The sequence below is a fragment of the Centruroides sculpturatus genome, unplaced genomic scaffold (assembly GCF_000671375.1).
Source record: "Centruroides sculpturatus isolate CEXI.00-Female unplaced genomic scaffold, Cexi_2.0 scaffold227, whole genome shotgun sequence".
NCBI lineage: Eukaryota > Metazoa > Arthropoda > Arachnida > Scorpiones > Buthidae > Centruroides > Centruroides sculpturatus.
In genome coordinates this window covers 417,251-438,570 of record NW_019384481.1, presented here as the reverse complement: position 1 = coordinate 438,570, position 21,320 = coordinate 417,251, and the positions used below count along the sequence as shown (strand labels likewise).

General features: G+C 25.9%; 1 protein-coding gene across 4 annotated transcripts in view; it reads left to right on the top strand.

Moving 5' to 3' along the window:
- Positions 1–21,320, top strand: part of LOC111621443 (multiple C2 and transmembrane domain-containing protein-like) — an 83,044-nt gene that overhangs the window by 25,095 nt on the left and 36,629 nt on the right. For all 4 annotated transcript variants that reach the window (XM_023363593.1, XM_023363591.1, XM_023363592.1 and 1 more), the window contains exons 3-5: positions 10,069–10,177; positions 10,829–11,051; positions 11,147–11,264. In XM_023363593.1, the coding sequence (XP_023219361.1) occupies positions 10,069–10,177; positions 10,829–11,051; positions 11,147–11,264 (450 nt within the window). The remainder of the gene's footprint in view (positions 1–10,068; positions 10,178–10,828; positions 11,052–11,146; positions 11,265–21,320) is intronic.

Genomic DNA, 21,320 nt, shown 5'->3' with positions numbered 1-21,320 from the left:
TCTACTTTATATATAAGTAGAATTTTACGCAATTACTTTTCATTTATATATTTATATGCGTATTAATTGTTTAGTAACTTGTTTATTTATCACCATACATGCTACATTTGGAAAACGAAAAATTATATTAGTTAACGAAACACATTAGTAGACAATTTTTTAAACTTAATTTTAGGTCAGAAATTGTTTTTGAAAGTAAACAAGTTTGTTTTTATCTTTGTTTTCTTTTAGTTTTTATTATATCCTTGACTCGAATTTTACACATAAAGATAATTGAGTTCTGTAAAGTAAGAAATAAAATAACATAATATATTAATTTTTAAAATAGAAATCTCATTTAATTCATATTTGATTTAAAATATTGCTAATGCTAAATTTAAACAATAAATAGCTTAACATTTTAAAAATGATTTTTATCATATATTGTACACAACTATAATTGATTGATTCTATATGATTTTCAAAATAATTGCTTAATTTTTTTTATTTTTTATTTTATATTTTATATTCTTACATCAGGCACTATCTCAAAGCATGTAAGACCAAATAATACAACAATGCACTATTAAAACAAAAAAAAAAGTAATTTGAGTGATTTTCATAAAATAATTACATTAGATTATCAGGAAATTAGTTTAAATTCGCCTGAATTAAATTGATAAGTAGTAAAGTCTACTATTTTTGAAGTAAAATAGCAAAATATAGAAAAATGAAACAGAAAATTGATATAGGCTATTAGAAGCGTTAGAATAAATCTTCCTGAATAAAACGAGAATCGAAATTTTTCTTGCTTACTAAAGGAAAATCCTAGAGGCAGTCATTTATCATGCGATTTATGGCTTTTATTTTTACGAAATGTCAATGGTTGAAGGAAAAAAAACAAGCTTATAACGAACTTAAATTTACTTAGAAAACGTAAATGAGAAAATAAATTAAATATATAAATTTTTAAATTGTGATTTTGAAAAGGAAATTTCAGCTTAAAACGAATTTAATAACCTATTTTTTTTAAAAAATAGTATTTATAAAATCAAATTGAGACGGTAGCGAAATATTTATTATTCATATCTATCGGCATTTAGAAATTCGATTTCTTCGAGCAAACTTAATTGAGATCCTAAAAGAAAATTTAGTTTTAATATTCTATCTTATTTTATTTTTAAATGGAAAGTGTAGTTTCGTAATATGTAATTTTATTAAATAAAAATATAAGGCTGCTGTGCTGAATTTTATATTAAAAGAAAAATTCTTCTTATGTTTCTGCTTCAAGGAAAAGATTTATATACATTTAGAATTGCAACTCCACTTTGGGGAATCAAGATAAATTATCGAAATCATTATAATGATAGACTTGAAACGTTATAGTAAGAAATGAATAATAAATTGCTATTTTTCTTATTATTATTCTAGTCCACATATTTATAGAATTATAACTTCTGAATTGAATAATGAAAAATTACTTTGATTAAAAGTTTTGAAACATAATTCACAAACTATTAAATAATTTTAAACAGTAGACTCGAAATGAGTTGAAGAATATATTATTAGATTATAAATTTAAATTATCCAATAATACAGTAATGTTTATAATATTGAAAAATTGATTTCTGGTCACTAATTGTAGTTGTTAACTTAAGTATTTGAACATTCGTCTCTTTCATTAATGAATTACTGGTGTTGTATGCTTTCAAGAATTATATACGTCTGTAAATAATACAGAATACAGTGTAAAGAATATACAAAAAAAAAAAAGAGATTACTGTAAACTTATGAAATATATTTTTATAATAATTGGGTGCAGTTTTCAGATTGCAGACAGATACATTCTCACTGTCGTCCGTCTGTCTCTGTCTTTTCTTAATCTCCAGAACGGAGTTAGATGAAAATCGAGACCAGATATAGAAAGCTTAGGGGTCGGAGCTCGATTAATTATATTTTAAATTAAAAGATGATTAGAAATTGTAGTCCGGCATTGGGACGATATCACAATAATATACATTCTTTTTTTAATAATGCCCCTAAATTTAGGACGAAGGATAGTTATATACAAATTATTTTTTTGTATAAAAACGAATGTTATCGAAAAATTCAAATCTAAAATTTTTTCGTGAATATAAATGTTGTCTTCTTTATAAAATTTGGAAGATTTTAAAATTGTACGTACAGATCTGATTTATCTTTTCAACAAATGTTTTGATTTTCTATTCAAAAATCAAACTCCGTGTCTCGAAAAATCGGAATTCTAAACATATTTCCATAGTAAAAAGATCCAAACATTAGCTTTCTTATACACTATGCGAAATTTATCGTTTACATTCTGAAGAAATTGAATTTTATAAATGATGCGATTATATTTTTCTTAAATTTTCACTCGACAAGTTTAAAAATAAATTTGTAAGAACTTATCAAATACTTTCGTAATTTTATAAGTTCTTCTCTTACAATAATTTCATAAACTGCAATATTCAAACCGTTTGAGTCAACCTTTATCTATTTACTCTAAGAATATACAGTGAAGCGATAATACAGGCGATGACTCTCTTTTCATAAATGTTAGATTAAACGCGTGTTGCGGTCGTCTCTGTTTAGTATCCAATTTTGTTACCATGGAGATGTTTTTATGGCCTAAATAAGCTTAGTGCGGGTCGTAAAAACAGCAAAATTCGAAGTTGTCCATGTTAAAAAAAAATTAAATTAAACTTCAATAGCGATTTTTAATCGGTTTTATAATAATAATAATAGTAATTTAAGGCGACATATTCAGCTAGCGAAGTAAGTAAAAAAGTTATCTATGTTCTTTTTATTTAGAAATGAAAACATTTATTGTGATTAAATGCCGATGTTTCATTGCTATCTTCAGATATTGCTTAAAGAAACATCTTATCACAGGAAGGAGTGAAATGAGATTAGGCACGACGTCAATATCGGAAGGTAATTTGACGTCTATTGGTGAAAGGATCGATACCGACTTCGTAATTCTCATTACGGAAGTACCTTTTGTTACCAAAAAATAAATCTATTATAGTGTCCTAAGTCATACGATAGAAAATATATCAATACAATTGCACGTTTCTTCAGAATTATGTAGCAGTGTGAAAATGAGTTTTATGGGATATATCTGTAGGGAAATTGGATCCTATCCAAATTCTTCTGAACATTTGATAACAAAATTTTCGAGTGTTACTACATGCAGAAAAACTGTGAAAACAAAAGCGTCCTATTTCAATTGACTAGTTAGATTTTTAAAAAATTATCATGTTTAATTCAAAAATATAATTAATATAAGGAAAATATTAATATTTCTACATTGCGCATTTAGTGATTAACATATATTGCTGTTTTTTTTTGGAAAAAAGCATTTTAAAATAATTTACCAGTTATTTTAAAATTTTTTATGTTATTTTAATTATTCGCACTTTTGTAGAGTTTCCAGGGGAAAAAAGTGTATCACGTGCAGTATTAAGGTCACTTGATCCAAAACTCATGAATGTATTCATTGTATTTATATACAGTACGTAAGCCAATACAGTATTCACAAACATACTGTGTATAAGGATATTCATTTGTGTGCTTGTTTGTGTTTGTGTGTGTACGATTGATTACTTGTCAATTTGAACAAGTGATTATGTACTGTACAGTACTGTATAGTATAAGTAATAATTTATTGATGTTGATAAAACTGATGTTTCAATATTTTATCAATATTATTAAAATTGATAAGAACTAGAAAGTGTTTAAAAAAGAAAGAAAACTTTATGATTAAATTTATTTTTGTTCAGTTATTGGGCAATATCAATGAATAGAAATAAGCATAAATACAGTAGTTCCTTCTTGACTTGAAAGTATTGTTCGAATAGAAAACTCTTCATCTATAAGTTTAAATTTTTTGTATATTTATTTCTTAAAATTTATAATATTGAAAACATAATTATTTAATTAACTAAATGAAGAAAGTGATAAATAATACATGTGTAAAGGTATTCTATTACATAACTTGACGATGGATATAAATGCCGTTTCTTATCTTTTATCTGTTTTATTCATATATTAATGAATAAAACAGATAAGAGATGAGAAACATCATTTATAGCCATGAAAAATTGGGTCTCTAGTGGATTCGAACGTTAGGATCCGACAATACGAGAACATTATAGAATATCATTCCGATTCAGTTACCGCAAGAGTTTTTGTACCGTACAAACTATTCTGAATTACGTCGAACACTGCAATTTAATCCCTTGTTTAATCGTTAGGAATCAAATTCAAGAGGCAGATTTTATCTTATCGTCTTCTGTCAACTCTGTTAATGACGAGAGAATTTATTCTGCACTGTCCTCTTAGCGATAACTGGTAATCTTTCTAAAGTTAACACATTTTAAGGGATTTGTTCTGAATCTATATAAATATATATTACATCAAGTAGGATTATCATCATCTTTAATAAACTCAGTTCTACTTTGGGATATGGTCACCATTTATTCACCTTTCTGATACCTTTCAATATTTATTGTGATTACATGTAATGTAATTTTCACTGATAATACTTTTAGAATGTTTTGTTATACTATAAACGATAAATTTTTGTAAAATAATAAAATAAACTATAAACTAAATTTTTAGAATTGAATAAGAGGTAAATGTCTTTCTTTACCGAGAAATGCTCGTGAAATCTGAACGTTTACGTTTGGTTGATTGGTTTATTAATACGAGGAATTAGAAGATTATACGTTATTCAACGACCTGAATTATTCCCATTATGGATAAGTCTGACCCATAATAGGGTCGGCCAGCATGAGTAAGGAATAACCGACGGTACTTCGATACTAATACTAATGGAAAATCCCGATCGATTGTTATTTAAAGTTGATTTCGATACTTCATTTATTTAAATAAATCAATATTATTATTAAATTTGAAACTAAACGTGCAATTATTTATTGTATCATCGTCACAATGCCGGGCTACAATTTTAAATCATCATTTAATTTAAAAAATCGTGCGAATTCCGGTCCAGCCGGGAAGTTCGTTTATAGTTAATCGGGAAACTCCGGCCCCTAAGAAATTTATGTTAAATAATCTAATAAAATTGTTTCAAATCTAACTGACCGTAAAGTTTGACTTTTTCAGAATTTCTTTTAAGAATAAACTCAAATTAAAATGGAGAAAATTAACAAATTCTTCATCTGAGTAGGCTACAGTATGTGATTATGAATAATAAAAGAAAAGAAAACTGTTAGTAACAATATGATTTGAAGTATAACTAAAAACATGAATCTTGAAGAAAAATAAGTATCTAGCAAATGATTTGTTTTAGTTTAATAGCTTACTACGTTATTTAATTCTTAGCGGTAATTTAATTTTAAACATTTAATTCAATTTAATTAATTCAATTTAATTTTCAGCAATAAATGAAAAAAATACTATAGAATATTTAAAACAACGTGCCACAAGCCACTAAAATACGAAGTAAGTCGTTTGTGCTAATCGAAATTTGTATACTCAACTCATTGTTAATGGTTTTCCTCTAACTAAATAATTTTTCTAATTTTGAAAGTTAACAAAATTGCTGAGGTATAAAATGAGTTCATTTATAGACAACATTTTTGCCAATGGTTTCTATGGTAGTTTTCTATGGCTTATACTATTTTTTCATTATTATTATTATTATTGCTATAATTGTTCTTATTTTTACTGTAAAAAATTATCATTGATTAACTTTCGATTGTATTTTATTTTCAAAATAATGTTGAAAAATTTACTTTTATTGCAGCAATTGTACAGTACATTCGAACTGTGAGTCAACTTGAGTCAAAGAACATGAGATTGTCTTCTTATATAAAATACTTTTATTTATTATCTTGGCTACGTGTATAAGTGATTATCAATAATATATTAGTGATATAATAATATAAGAAAAACTTATAATCAAAGATGATAATATTAACAATAATAAAATATAATCAGTGGTGGCGAAGCGACAAAAATTGGCACCTAATGCGAAAAATAAAAGGTGTGTTCATGTATGGCAGATAATCCTTAATACACGTACATGCGATAGCATATCTAGGATTTTGAGAATATGGGTGCCGCTCAAGGCAGATTCAGGGGACCAAGACGCGTGCTTTCTATGGTTTGTTGGAGAATTACTTGCAAACTACTTTAGTTACCCAATCTTACCTAATTAAAATCAAGCGATGTGAGTTATATATTTATTTTTATTTTATTAAATTATCAAAATTGCTTGGTATCCATGAAATGCTGCATCACCATAAGCATTCTCCCTTGCGTTTATATATAAAGTTTCAAGTTATTTTTCTCAAACTATAGGTAGGTCTAATTATAATTGATTTAATAAATAAAATTTAAAAAATATCAGTACTTTAGATCAGTTAAAGATTATGTCCAGGTCGACATTAGCTATATCAAGGCTTTTCAATGGAAAGTTTGAGAGGGGAGTCAATAAAACTTTTGCAAATATAAAAAAATTTATTTTAAAATATGTAAAATGTTTCATATATATTGTTCTTAAACAAATTTAGAAAGATGCCTTTTAAAAATTACTTATAAAGGCTGTTGCATATACAGAGCGTTTCGAAATTCCTGTTATAAACTTACAGGACATATTCTTAAGTTAAGAAAAATAAGATAAAAATGTTCAGTAACATTTTTTGAATAAAGTCTTTAATACGGAGTTATAATATTGAAGGGGGTCGACGGAAAAATTTTTTCTTAAAAGGAGGATACATGAAAAAAAGATTTGGACCCTTGGCTATACCTTCGTTTCATCGTCATATACAAGTACTTTACTAACAAAAATTTAAGTAACGGAGGGGAATTAAAACCATTATTCGTTTATCTTTTCTATCTTCATTAAGATTATTGAAAATTCGTGTTTTTGTGCATTTCATTCTCTTTTCTTTTTCTTTACAACATACATTTTCATTACACTTATTAGGTTAGGAATAAATTTTTATATATGATAGTTTGTATTTTAGTCATGCGAGACTCAATGGTAGTATATAACAATAAAAATGGATAATTTTATACATATCTCATTTTGTTAATATTAAAAGTGTATAGTTTTTTTTTGTAATTTTCATTTCGTTAAATTTGAAAAACGAACAATTTCATAGACACTATATTTTCACTTTTTAAGAATAATATTATTCTCATACGATTTTACATTTTTTTTATTTTTCTTATTTTTATTGGAGTTATTTATTACTAAAAGTTGCATTTAAACTTTTTTTCGTATAAGTTTTAAAATAATGTTATTTTAATTTAATTTTTCAGTCCCGAAATATTTGGAATTCGTAAAATTTAATCAAAGTAATAAAATTGTTATGAAATTGCAAAGAAATGCAAAATTGTTCATATTTTTTATCTGTTTTTTTTTTAACTTTGTAACTTTGTTCTATTATTTAATTAAATTTAAACAATGATTAATTCTGTACATTTTTCTATTGGGTTTAAAAATAGAAAAATTAATATCACTTCTTCAATTGCTGCTGCATCCGTAACATTAATATCTATCTAACCATTCATTTTAAGAAATTCAACCTATCATTTGTTAATCAATATTCTTTCATTTACAAATAATGATATTCATATTAGAATATTCAAATATAGGTATTTATGTAAGTATTATTTAGAATGCGTTATGTAACGTCACAACTTTGATTTATTAAAATTGATATTTAAAATGTTTCCAACATTTCCAACATTCAGATGTTCTTAACGTTTAGTTATCCCGGTTTTATGTGATCGTAAAAGGAAAATACTCGAATCAATCGAATTATCGACGCTTCGAGGGACTTTCGTAATATTACATGAAATGTTCATGAACAGCTTTTAGCTATTGAATCGACTGTCAATAAATATCTGTCGATATCATTCAGAAGTTAAAAGTAAATTTCCTTTTATTGAATTTGTCACATTACGTCACAGAACTTTTTGATTAACCTTTTAAAAATAATCGGATAATTCTTACTTTAACAATTAAATTTGTGTTTTGTTTTATTTGATAAATTTTATTTTCCTGGCTGTTATATATGTTTAACATTATATAACGGAGGGAAAGTATGGCGATCGGTCAAAAAATCCCCAAGATTTTTACGTTTTGGATGTAGAGGACTTAACGTCGAGAAATGCAGAAAAATTGGGAGTTCTTTTTTCTGTATATATGGATGTTAGTGTGTACACGATTTTGTTCACCCATTTTGAAGCTTAACTCCTGTCTTTTGTCAAAAATTTTTGAAATTTTGGAGGGAGGTTTGTGTATTAGATGCTATTGATGCTATTAAATTAGAGGCATTGATGATATTAAATTTTGGAGGTTAAAGGTCGAGAGGATGGGGAGATAGAGGAGGTCACGTGTCGTATCTCGAGTGGAATCGGACTCAATGAAAATTTTACTCGTTATTAGCATTTAAATAAAACTCATCTCTACCCTTAAATTTAAGCTTTTAGCTATTTTATAATAATTAATAAATATAAAATGTTTTTAAATAAAATCTCGTAATATATGGCGCCACACACAATTTTAACTCTTGCCGGGAAAGTTATGCAACTCGTTGCTGGATTTTTAAAAATATTAAGTAGGTCATTACGTGTTTTACTACTTTTATCAATTCATTTTACTGAAACTTCAGCACAATTGGAAGCTTATATTATTGTAGAGTTCTTCTTTTGGTTAAGACTGCAAATAAAATTCTGCACGCAATATTTCATGAGTCATTTTTACCTTGAAATAAATCAGCTGTTTCCAGTATTGAAATTTGTGAAATAAGAGTTTATATTTATTTATTTATTTTAATACTGAATTTCGTAATATATTTCATAAGTTAAAAATTATACATTTATTTTTATATTATCAAATGCACGAATGAATTGTTTGAAATCTATCAATAATATTAATAAGTTCTGTTATAAGAAATAATTTGATATCGATCAAAATTTATGAAGAATATCATGCAAATTTCCATGTTTATTTATTTATGATTTAAAGCTGTTCGAAGTTAAATGCAAGAAGAAAAAAAAAGGAATTTCATGTACAAAAAATCGTCACGTAGTTGTGAAAATGTAACCTAGATCGTGACAATAATACTTAAATTCATAGATGTGATCCAAGATAGATTTTATACTGTTTTTTATTATAGAATATAGTTTAATATCCTAACGTTTTAAAGCTAAGATATAGGACACGGGACTTGAAAATATAAGATTTTGCCAAATTTTTAATAAAATTTTACCCTTGGCATTTCAAAAGATAAACATTAATTTATAAAATGCGGGGGAAAAAATGTGTAAATGTCTTGTAGAAAAGTACGAAACAGCTGCACGTTTACGAACTAATTATAGAACGCAAAGAATTGTTTACTTTCGAAACCAAGTTATTTTATTAAGGGAATTGAAGCAGTACAAGTTTAGAAATACGATTATTCGTTTCTTTTAGTCTATTTAATTTTATATAACATCGATACTATCTTATAAATGACCATGTTCACCAATAATGTAAAGAAATGTATTTTAAATTAAAAAATTCTATTTCGTAATCGGAATTTTGTTACCTGGCGATTTGCGTAAGCTGAATTTACTTGCGTGGTATTTTCGTCAACCTCGTCTTAATGAATTTATTGCGTGTATTGGAGAGAAAATTCGCATAAAATGGTTAAAAAAAAAAAAAAAGCCTGATTTTCGCACATAACCAATAATTTTTACCCGGATATATTCTGAAATTCGATGTAATCTTATTAATTAGCTGAGAAAATCTGCAGGATTTCATTTCCGAAAAAAACAATTGATATCGATTAGGGATTAAATCGATATATCTGCAACTACCGAATTTTTTTTTCTGCTAAAAGTCACTAAAATTTATTTTACTAAAATCGAAAGTGATCGAAAGGTTTTGCTCTCTGTGCCATAAAATATATGAGATTTGTTGAATGCTTCATTACCTTCAGCATTCAACATGAAATCGATTTTAACACGAATAATTTTTCTTTTTATTCTTTTAATTTTTTTTAAACTAGATAAATATAAAGGAAGCTTTTTTTTATTTCCTTCTAGAACAGTGCTTTGAGCAGACAGAAATTTGGTGCTCTTCGTCAACATGCCTTTTTTCAATTGGATATTCATCTCCGGGCCGGCAAAGATCTTTTAGCTAAAGATGCTTGTGGTATGTCTCAAGAAAAAAAAAATTGAGTTTTATCGTCTAGATAGGTTAACATTTACTATTTTAATTTTTTAATTAATGATGATAATGTCAGTAGCGGATTATTTTCCGTTGACGCCCCAGACACAATTTTGTTATAAATGCCTTTATGTAAAAGTGTTTTCTTTTAATATTAAAAAGACAAAATACTTTAAATAATAACAAGTTTTTGTAATATACACTTTTTAAACGTTCTCTAAATTTTTAGAGGCATATTATCTTTTTGCTATGTAATTTTTGAGGCTCCTCGAGACGACGAGGCCCCTAGTAATCCGCCACTGGATAATGTCATAATTTATTTTTTTTATTTAAACAACTACTGTACATATAATAGTCGGATAGAGAATGGATATGGCATTTCATTTATTTACAAATGACATTTTTATGTTACCAAACGGGGTTAATTAATAATAAAATATAATCGAAATAATAGTTGTGCAGAATATAATTTTATAACGCGTTTAGTCTAATCGATATAAAAAAAACGGCAATGTTTTCAAAATAATATATTATATAGCCTGTTATCCCAATAGTATACTTTTAAATTATGAGACGGGGAAATAGAATATATACAGAAAAATTTCTTTTAACAATTTGTTTTTTTATTTGTTTCAGGCACTAGCGATCCGTACGTAAAATTCAAAATAGGAGGAAGACAATTGTATAAAAGTAGAACAATTCCAAAAACTTTAGAACCTTTTTGGGATGAATTTTTTCATCTTCCTGTTGAGGATGTCTTCCAACCCCTTCTCATTCGCGTCTACGATTACGATTTTGGTTTATCCGACGATTTTATGGGAGCTGCAGAATTTGATCTTACTAAATTAGAATTAAATAAGTGAGTAAAAAAAGTTCTTGCATGTAAAATTTACAGTATTTTAGTGGTTATTTAAATAATGCTGGTATATTGAGAAATTAAATATGTTTTTTTAGAACTACAGATGTAACGTTACATCTGACGGAATCGGGGAAATCTGATGATGATAAGTCATGTGGCTATTTAATGTTAGCATTCACGCTCATTCCAAGAACTCAAGAAGAAAAAGAACAGGTATATTGACAGCTGTGATATGGAGTAAAAAATTTGAATTAATATGGAATTGATTAGTAAAAGTGTCAACTTATATAATTTTAATAAATTGTTAAATTTATGTTATGTAATTATATGTATTTATTTAGATTGTTTATACTTTATATTATTATTATTTATTGGTGTTATGTAATTTTATGTTATACAAATCTTTTAAAATTATTTTATTATATTTATTCTATTTATATTAGGAATTGTTAACATAATTACATAATTATGTTTAATTTATTTAAATATTATAGTTTAACTAATCAATTATAAACATTTATTTAATCTCATTAAACGGAAACACAGTAATTAATCAGTTATTGATTTTAATGTGTTTTAGCTATTTTGTTAAATTCCCTTAATCAATTATAGGTGTTATTATCTTTAACCTGCTATGTTTCAGATTCTTCTTATAATTTAATTAATTATTGATTTTATTTGTTATGTTTTAGCTAATTAGTTTAATTTAATAAAATTTAGGTAATTCATTTCATACACTCTGTTTCCCTATTGTGTGACGTTACTTAAAAGCTTTTGCACTTCTGTTGTATTATTCTGTTTATTCTAATGTTATAATCCGGGAAAATGGAAAGTATGAATCATGTATTAAAGTATTTTTAAGTAAATTAATTAAACAGCTAAAGTACATACAGGGCTTTCCCTTGTACTAAATAAATAAAAATAAAATTAAACAGCTAAATGTTATAATTTAATTAAGTTATACATTTTTTTCATTATTTAAGGCTAGTTAAATTTCAGTATATTTTATTTACCAGATTATGCTAAATATTTCTTTTCTTATAATTGAAGAAACATTATTTATATCACTGTATAATTGTAATGACAAAAATATGCAAGCTACAAAATAAAAATTTATAACGTAATGAAATTTTATCCTGTTAGATTTGGCTGAATATTATAAATTTATTATGTAAAACAAAATATAATATACAATACAATATGGCACTGATAGAATTTTAAATTATTTTGTGATTATACTTCATTTTATAGCCTATTGATTAAAAAGATAATATATATTTTGACTTTATAAATCATCTTTAAAAGTTGTTTATTTATATAAGAAATATATTAGATAGATAAATGCAGACCAAACTTGGAATAAATTATCTGAACCACAAGTTAATGTTATCATATTTCAAAGTCACACAAAACTCTCTTTCAAGTTTGACCAATTTTTTTTCTGTTTTTTTTTCAGAAATTGCATTTGTAAATAAATCTTCTATTATAAAAAAATAATGTAGTTCCATTCTATTCAGAAACAAATTTTCTTAGAAATTGAATTTCCTGTATTTTTATATATTAAATGGAGAATTAGTTCAGGAAACATTAGCAATATTCTAAAAATATTCTGTAATTGAGAAATAAAAACCTATTCCATATGATACAGTATAAATTATCTGTAAGTATTAAATGTTTCACTTGTTACTATTGATAAGCTTTTTTTAGGGTATAATGAATTCTTTGAACTTTGATACTATTACTCAATTCTTGTCTGCATGAAAAATTACACATATTTTTATTCAAATCATTTCAGTGACAAGTGGATTGCTAAATCCTGTCTTAATTATTAAATTTTTAAAAATTAAACAGTTTAAAATAATGAGTAAACATCATTTACATCAAGTATGTATTTTTAATTATATTTAAAAATGTATTATCAGAATATATTAACATTATTTTTTAAATTGTATAATAAAATTTATTTAAAATTTACTAATTTTAGAAGAAAATACTAACCAAACTTTAACTGATGAAAATATTTATTGAATATTTAATTGTTTTGTTATACTTCATACATTATTTGTTCAACAATTTGCTTTAATCATTAAAGAATTTATTCAGCTTTTTAGTTAAACCAGTGATTTATTATTATCTAATTATTATATATTATTTGATAAATAATCTTCATGTGAAATGACTTTGAAAAGATTTATATATGTAGTATAACTTTTTATTGGTAATTTTATGAAATAATGAAACTTTGTAACAAAAATGTAATTATTGGCATTATAAAATATTTACACTAATACAAGGTTCATTCAAAAAGTAATGCACTAGAATTTATTTCGCTGCTAGTATGAAACATACAACTGTGAAACTTGGGCATATCCTAGCTGTTACCTTCAGCTATTTGTTATTTTTCAACAAAGTCTCTGTCCTTGTCTTTGGCCATATACCAGCATTGAGGGAGGACATATATGCTGACTTGCTACCAGTCCTGATCATGTGCATGCAACCACTTCCTCAGAGTATTGACAACATCTTCATCTGACTGGAACTTTATCCCACAAAGACAATTTTTCAAAGGACCAAAAAGGTAATATAATAAAAATAAAACACCTTAATTTGTTGCTGAAAAAATATATAATTGAAAACAATTATATATTTTCTCAGCAACAAATTAACGTGTTTTATTTTTATGTGTTTATTTGCTGAGCACTTTTATTGTTATCATTATGGCAGGACCAAAAAGGTAAAAATCTGACAACACTAAATCAGAAATGTATGGTGGATGCAGCAATACTGTAAAACCTAGTTTTGTGATCACCTCATGAGTCTCCAGACTTGTGTGTAGCCTCACCTTGTCATGCTGTAGAAGCAATTTGCATGGATTCTCTTCATGCCTGATATCTTGATAATGCTTCTTCAGCCTTTAATGTGTAGCAACATAAGCCTCTGAGTTAATGGTGATCCTTTAGGCATGACATCCACCAAAATGACACTGTGAATGACCTAAAACAGTGATCATAACCTTTCTTGCTGAAGGAATGACTTTTTTTTCTTTCATGGTGAATGTGGATGGTGTTATTCCAGTGATTGTCGCTTTGTTTCAGGTTTAAAGTGGTGCATCCATGTTTCATCTCCAATAACAATGATAGCCAAGAACTCATTGCCATCAGACTCATAGCATTGCAAGAGTTACGATGCAATGTTTTTCCTTACTGCTTTTTGGTCAATTGTGAGTTGCTTCATGATGGGACCCATCATGAATACACTTTGGCATACCCAAGTTCACAGATGATTTGCTGAACACTCTTAGCACTAATTCACAATCATTCTTTCAGCTGTTCGACTGTAAAGTGTCATTCCTCCTGAATCATTTCATTGATGCACCGCATCATGGTTGCTGTGATAGCTGTAGTGGGACAATCACTTTGCACCAAATACAGAGATCTGCCATTCCTATTGTCATTGACTTTGCACATTTTGCCCAATGACTGATGGTGCTTCGGTTGACCATAGCTGCAGTACCATAGACACCACACAATTGCTTGTGAATGTTTCCAACAGTTTTCCTTCAGCAACAAGGAATTTTATCACCACATGCTGCTTGGAATGTACTTCGCTGATATTTTCCATTTTTCAATGGAGCCACAGTGGTCTTGAAATTTTCCATGTTATCAAAAGCTTCTAGGTAAACTTCTCAAAAGGGGAATCACATTGCAGTCTTTGTTTCACAGATATAAATTATGGTGCATTACTTTTTGAATGATGCTTGTAATATATATTGAAATAAAAGATATAATTTTAAGCAGTTCATTACATAAATAGAAAAAGAAGTTAAAAGCTAAACTATTGAATAAGTTTAATTATTACAGAACAATTAAATTAAAATTATTTGTTGTTGTATTTTATAAATAATAATAAATATATGTAGTATATTGCATAGTTTTTCATAATGCAAAGATAATGAATGAAAGAAATTATACTACTACTACAATCAGTTTTTTGTTTGAAGCTAGTAAAGAAAACTAGTAATAACTATTGTAGCTTCATTGTTTATGTTGTTTGATATATTGATTGATAAATAAATTCTTTGTATTAAAAAAAGCATATTATAGACATATAAAATAAAAATATAAAATTAAAATAAAATTTTAATTTTATATTTCCAGTTTTTATATTTTTAATAACTTAAAAATTATTATATTTTATATCTGATGTCATATGTATATACGTTATATTTCAACTACGGTATTGTCATTAGATAACAAATTTGTTAAGATTTTGATAAGATGATGACAGTTATTTTAGAATGCAAATTTTTAATATTAGCTGTAATCAGTAATGAAATCAATATTTTATTATCCAAGACTATGCAATTGCTTCATATTTTTAAAATTCTCATTATAAAAAATTATGATATTAGTTAAATAATTGATTGTTTTAATTTTTAACATCTAAATTAGTTCTCTTTATTAGAAACATGAAGTGAATACAGTATTAATAAATCAGAATAATCAATAAAGAAATAAAGAAAAAAATTAAGATTAGATTATCTAACCTTTTTCTTCATTTTATGATATGTTAGGTTGTTTTGAATTACATGAGAAGTTTTTTTAATTTTAACTACTTTATTAAACTTTATTACTTTATTTTTTAAATGTGTTAAACATTTTAAAAATATATTGATAATTAAGAACATTTCCATAAACAATATTTCAAAACTTTTTAGATTGTTTTTCTTTCTGTTCAGATTACAAACTTTCCTTAATATTTCTATTCTTAACTGTTCCTTAATATTTCTATTAATATTATAATTTTTACTTTTTGTGCAATTGCTATAATTACAAATTTCTTAAAGTATTAATAAACTAGCTTACATTAAAGATTATAAATCAATTAAAATATCTGATATATTTCTGTTAAGATATTTAATAATAATTAAAGTAAATACTTTTTTAAAAATAATAGCATTTGTAAAATTTTAAAAAATGTTTATACAAATCTGTTCAATTATTTCCAGGAAAATTAAATTAAAATTATTTGTTATAATTTATAAGTAATAATAAATAGATATAGTGTTTCACATACTTTAATAATGCAAATTAATATTAATCAATGATAATAAAATTTAATAATTCAAAATTAGAGAAAGGCATAAAATTAAAGTGGAAGTAATATTTTCTGTGACAAAGTTTTTCATTTGTTTGTTTTTAGAATATATAAAACTCATTACCAATTCAAAAATAGTAGCCTATTTATTTTCAAATTTTAAAATTGTTTTTCTCTACTTGCTTGTTTGCCAAATTGAATTATATTTTAAGATAATTACAAGAACACGTTTACCATACTTTAAGATACAATATTATAGCATTCAATATATTATCAATAGATCTAAGTTTGGATCCCAGAGCTAAACACATTTTTCTGTCTTGTTTTAATTTCATTTTTGCATAGGCATTAAGATCAATACTTTGATTTTTCACATTAAGAACTTTTTATTCTATCTTTATTAACAGTATTTTTTAATAAACAAAAAATAATTAAAAAATTTGAGATCTTTAGTAAAATGATCATGATAGTATGTACATAATTTTAATTGTGAGTAATCCAGATGAAAACTTTAGTTTTTGTTATTTCCTTAATATTTTTTCTACAGTAGAGTCTTGAAAACTTGGCACTCGATAACCCGGCAGTCTGGATAACTCGGCCACCCTCTGGCAGGGCAAAAAAATCCTTAGTTAATTAATTTTCATTATAGACAGCTTTATGCCTCATAAAGTATTTTTCTGAGGTCTGTCTTATCAGGTAAATTANATTTATAAGTAATAATAAATAGATATAGTGTTTCACATACTTTAATAATGCAAATTAATATTAATCAATGATAATAAAATTTAATAATTCAAAATTAGAGAAAGGCATAAAATTAAAGTGGAAGTAATATTTTCTGTGACAAAGTTTTTCATTTGTTTGTTTTTAGAATATATAAAACTCATTACCAATTCAAAAATAGTAGCCTATTTATTTTCAAATTTTAAAATTGTTTTTCTCTACTTGCTTGTTTGCCAAATTGAATTATATTTTAAGATAATTACAAGAACATGTTTACCATACTTTAAGATACAATATTATACAGCATTCAATATATTATCAATAGATCTAAGTTTGGATCCCAGAGCTAAACACATTTTTCTGTCTTGTTTTAATTTCTTTTTTGCATGGGCATTAAGATCAATACTTTGATTTTTCACATTAAGGACTTTTTATTCTATCTTTATTAACAGTATTTTTTAATAAATAAAAAATAATTTAAAAATTTGAGATCTTTAGTAAAATGATCATGATAGTATTTACATAATTTTAATTGTGAGTAATCCAGATGAAAACTTCAGTTTTTGTTATTTCCTTAATATTTGTTCTAATTGCATTTTATTCTGTTGTTGTTATATTTGAACAATAACAAAAAATAAAAAACTAAACACATTATATATATAATTTTTATAAAGAAAAATAAATTTGGAATAAATTGCAAGTTTTCTTAATTTATACTGTATTTGAATATCTGACTACAAGAAAGCACTTTAGAAATGTTCTTAAATCTTATAAAAATACATAATTATAATTTTTTTCTGCTGTTATAAAAAATATATTATATTGATATAAACTGGATAACATGGTGCTTTATTCCTGATAACTTATGGTTGTCTATGGTGGGTCTGTAGTTGTGTTCATTAGAAGCAGTTCTGACTAAAATGCACCTTCAAAAGCAACATATTATGTCTTCCTGTAACTGCATGAACATTGGGATCAGTTGCAATTATTTATTGTAGTTTGCTTGTTTATTATGTAAGGGAGAAGAGAATGAAGTCTCACTAGAGCTTTGAGGCTGTCAATATCATTAAGTGTCTTTGTCTGGTTCATGCTTTCTCCCTACATCTATTAATTAAATATATATAATTTCAATAAACATCAGTCATTTAAAATTTTCATAATTCTTGTTATAAAATAGATAGTAGCATATTTATTTATAAAATATCAATTTAAACATCAGTAGATTTTATTTATTTTTTTTTAAGCAATGTAGAAATTATATAACATATAATCATACTTACATATGCAATATTTAAAAGAAGAATGAATACAATTTTTCGTATGTAAAATAAACTTCAAAAAATATTTTAGATACTTTAAAATAAATTAAGATTTACTCAAAAAAAATAATTAATCTTATATTTTATAGCTATATTTGTTTTAAATTATGATAATTGCATTAAGACACAGAAGAATGTGCATTTTAATATTTTACACATGCATAAATAATTCATTACTTTTTTCTTTATATTTAAATGACTTTGAAATTCTTCTAGTATAATTAAGAAATAAATACAATTTAAGTGCTTCTTCCAGTCTCTAAATCCATTATGCTATATCATGATATTAATGGCCATAATTGGCAGCTCTTCTTAAAATCCATTAACTGGATAATGTCATTTTAACTTTAACATTTCCTTAACAAAAAATTTTATTTATATTTAAAGTTTCTTTATTATGACAATTAGTTTTTATAATTTTGTTAAATTTGTTATGTATAATATATTTTTTCTAACTTATTTTTTCTAATTTATATATCAATATGACTTTTCATATTGATATATAAATTTTTAGAATCATTTTTATACTTATTATTAATTAATTTATATTAATATTATTTTCTTGTTGTAATTGTTTTTAGTAAACTGATTATTTATGACTTCAGTATGTAAACTGAATTATTATAAGGTTATTTATTATTTCTAGTAAAGATTTAACATTTAACTTTCTGTAAATTGATTAATATTAACCACAGTTTAAGTCAATGTGTATGTCATAATAAAAAGAATATACTATAAATGCCAGCATATAAGTCAGTCATCAAAGCCTAAAAAAATTTTCCAAAATTAGGATTCAACTAATATGGTGGGTATAAAATGTAAACACATTTTTGCATTTTATACTCACCAGCTAAAGTGACAAATGAGTGGAATAATATTCCTAACAATTGCTATACCTCATTGTAATTCCACTAGTTTTCCACAAATATTTCCAACTATAACTTTTGAACTTATTTAACTTGTTTAATACAGAGATTAATATAATAGTAAAAAATTCAGTCTAAATGAAAATTATTTCCAAAACTTGATGTACCAACTAGTTATTACTAATTTAAATGGCAAAGAAAAGCAGACTTATTGGTATTAAAGTGTTTTGTTATCATACACCTTATGTATCAGTAGGTATCATGGTATCATATGCCATATAAACCATTCATATTTTTTAGATGATTAATTTTGGTTGTGTTTACCAGTAGACATGAAATACTATAAAGTTCTTATCAAGATAGCTTAAGATTTTAGTAGTTAATTATCTAATTATACACATTTTCACAACTATGTGTGTATTGTACTAAGATTGAATATTTCACCTTATTTTTTCTAAATTAGGTAGATACTTATCTCTATAATTATTATACAGTTAACATTTGTAGACCTTAGCAGGCACCGAAATACACCAGGTGTTGAGTGGGGTAAGAGAAAGCAAATGAGGACCTCACACACAACACACCTCAATAAAAAACACTTGATTTTATGTCAGATAATGCTCGCATACATGTGGTCGTGGCCACGTTGGCCATGAGATGTAACAGAATATACAAGGGTAATTAATATCCGATTATTACAAATGACTGGCCCGTTATTCACTAGTACAGATAATAAGAGAATTACAAGTTTTTTTACAAGGAGAAATCAAAAATTGTTGGTCTGCTTGAACAATATTTTGCATAAGGCCGTATCCTTGATGATTGATAACAATGGAGGGTGATGACCACGTGGGGAAAATGTTCTTAACCTCGAATTAATGTATCACTGGTTACTAACAAGCGACGTTCCTTTGTCTACACTTCGAATTCACGCTCCTCGTATCTTCAATGCTCCAATGGAATTCAATTCCTTCCTTCTTCCAATACGATTAATCCCGACAGTTTATCATTAGCAGGTAGTGACCCCTTACCTCCCTTCTCCTCGTCCTTTGTCTTCTTCTGTTTCCTCTTTAGGAGGACAGTCCATGAAGGCCCCAAGGAAAAAAAAGGTGAAACTAGTTGTGGGGTCACTTCTTTTATATCCTCCTATGTTCTAATCTCCTGCCTCCCCTATCATGCGGCCATCTCACAGCCAATCAGCAGTCCACCGACTACCGCCCAAAGGTGGTGTGCGACCAGAAGGGAAAATGACAACCTTGCGTTACAAAAATAGTAAAACCCGACACAATAAATAAAAAAATACAGCAAAAAAAAAAAAACAAAACAAAAAATAAGTTACAATATAAACGAGTGCCTAGCACTACACATTCATAAAAACTATGATTTTCGAGTCTCCAGTTTTGGCATATTGCAGCAAGAACAGTTATTATTATAGTATCTAATACATACATACATACATACATACATACATACATACATACATACATGCATACCAATATAATAGCCCGATTGTTTAGCTTAGTATCTAATACATAATTAACACCATTTTACATAAACAGAATTATAGTTCAATCTTAATAAAATTAAATTACATTAAATTTTTAATGATATAGTTAATAACAGGTAAATAACTATCATTAATTTACTTATAGGCCTATATAAGAAAATGTTTGCCCTATAATTACATTCCATATTTTCAGAATACTGTATAATAAATGATATTATGGTTATTATCTCAGTGAATGGTGTGGTCTTATTAAACATTTTTGTCATAGGCTACTTTATACCTTATCCATACTAAAGTTCTAGACTAAGTTACTGTTTGTGAGCCAATTTTACAGCAAGTCTAAGTCTAAATCAGAATTTTAAGCTGAAAATCTTGAGGTTGATTTGCACATCAGCACATACAACAAATCATTAAGATCTCTAAATTCAAGCAGACACAATGTTGATTGAAGAACATGGATTCAATTCTCATTTAAGAACAAATATATTTTGCATCTCAGAATTCTTACTAAATTATTAAATTTTTAATAATAAATATGAATTAATAAAACTCAAATGTATAGTATGATTTTATATATACATACATGCATGCATACAAAAGTACACAAACACAAATTATATTATACATTCATGCTTTTATGCTGTCTATATTAGAATTTTAGTTTACTCAAAGCTGACCATTTGAGAGAGCTGTTCAAATATAAAATATATATTATGTAATTTTATATTATACTATATTATATATAATATTATATTAT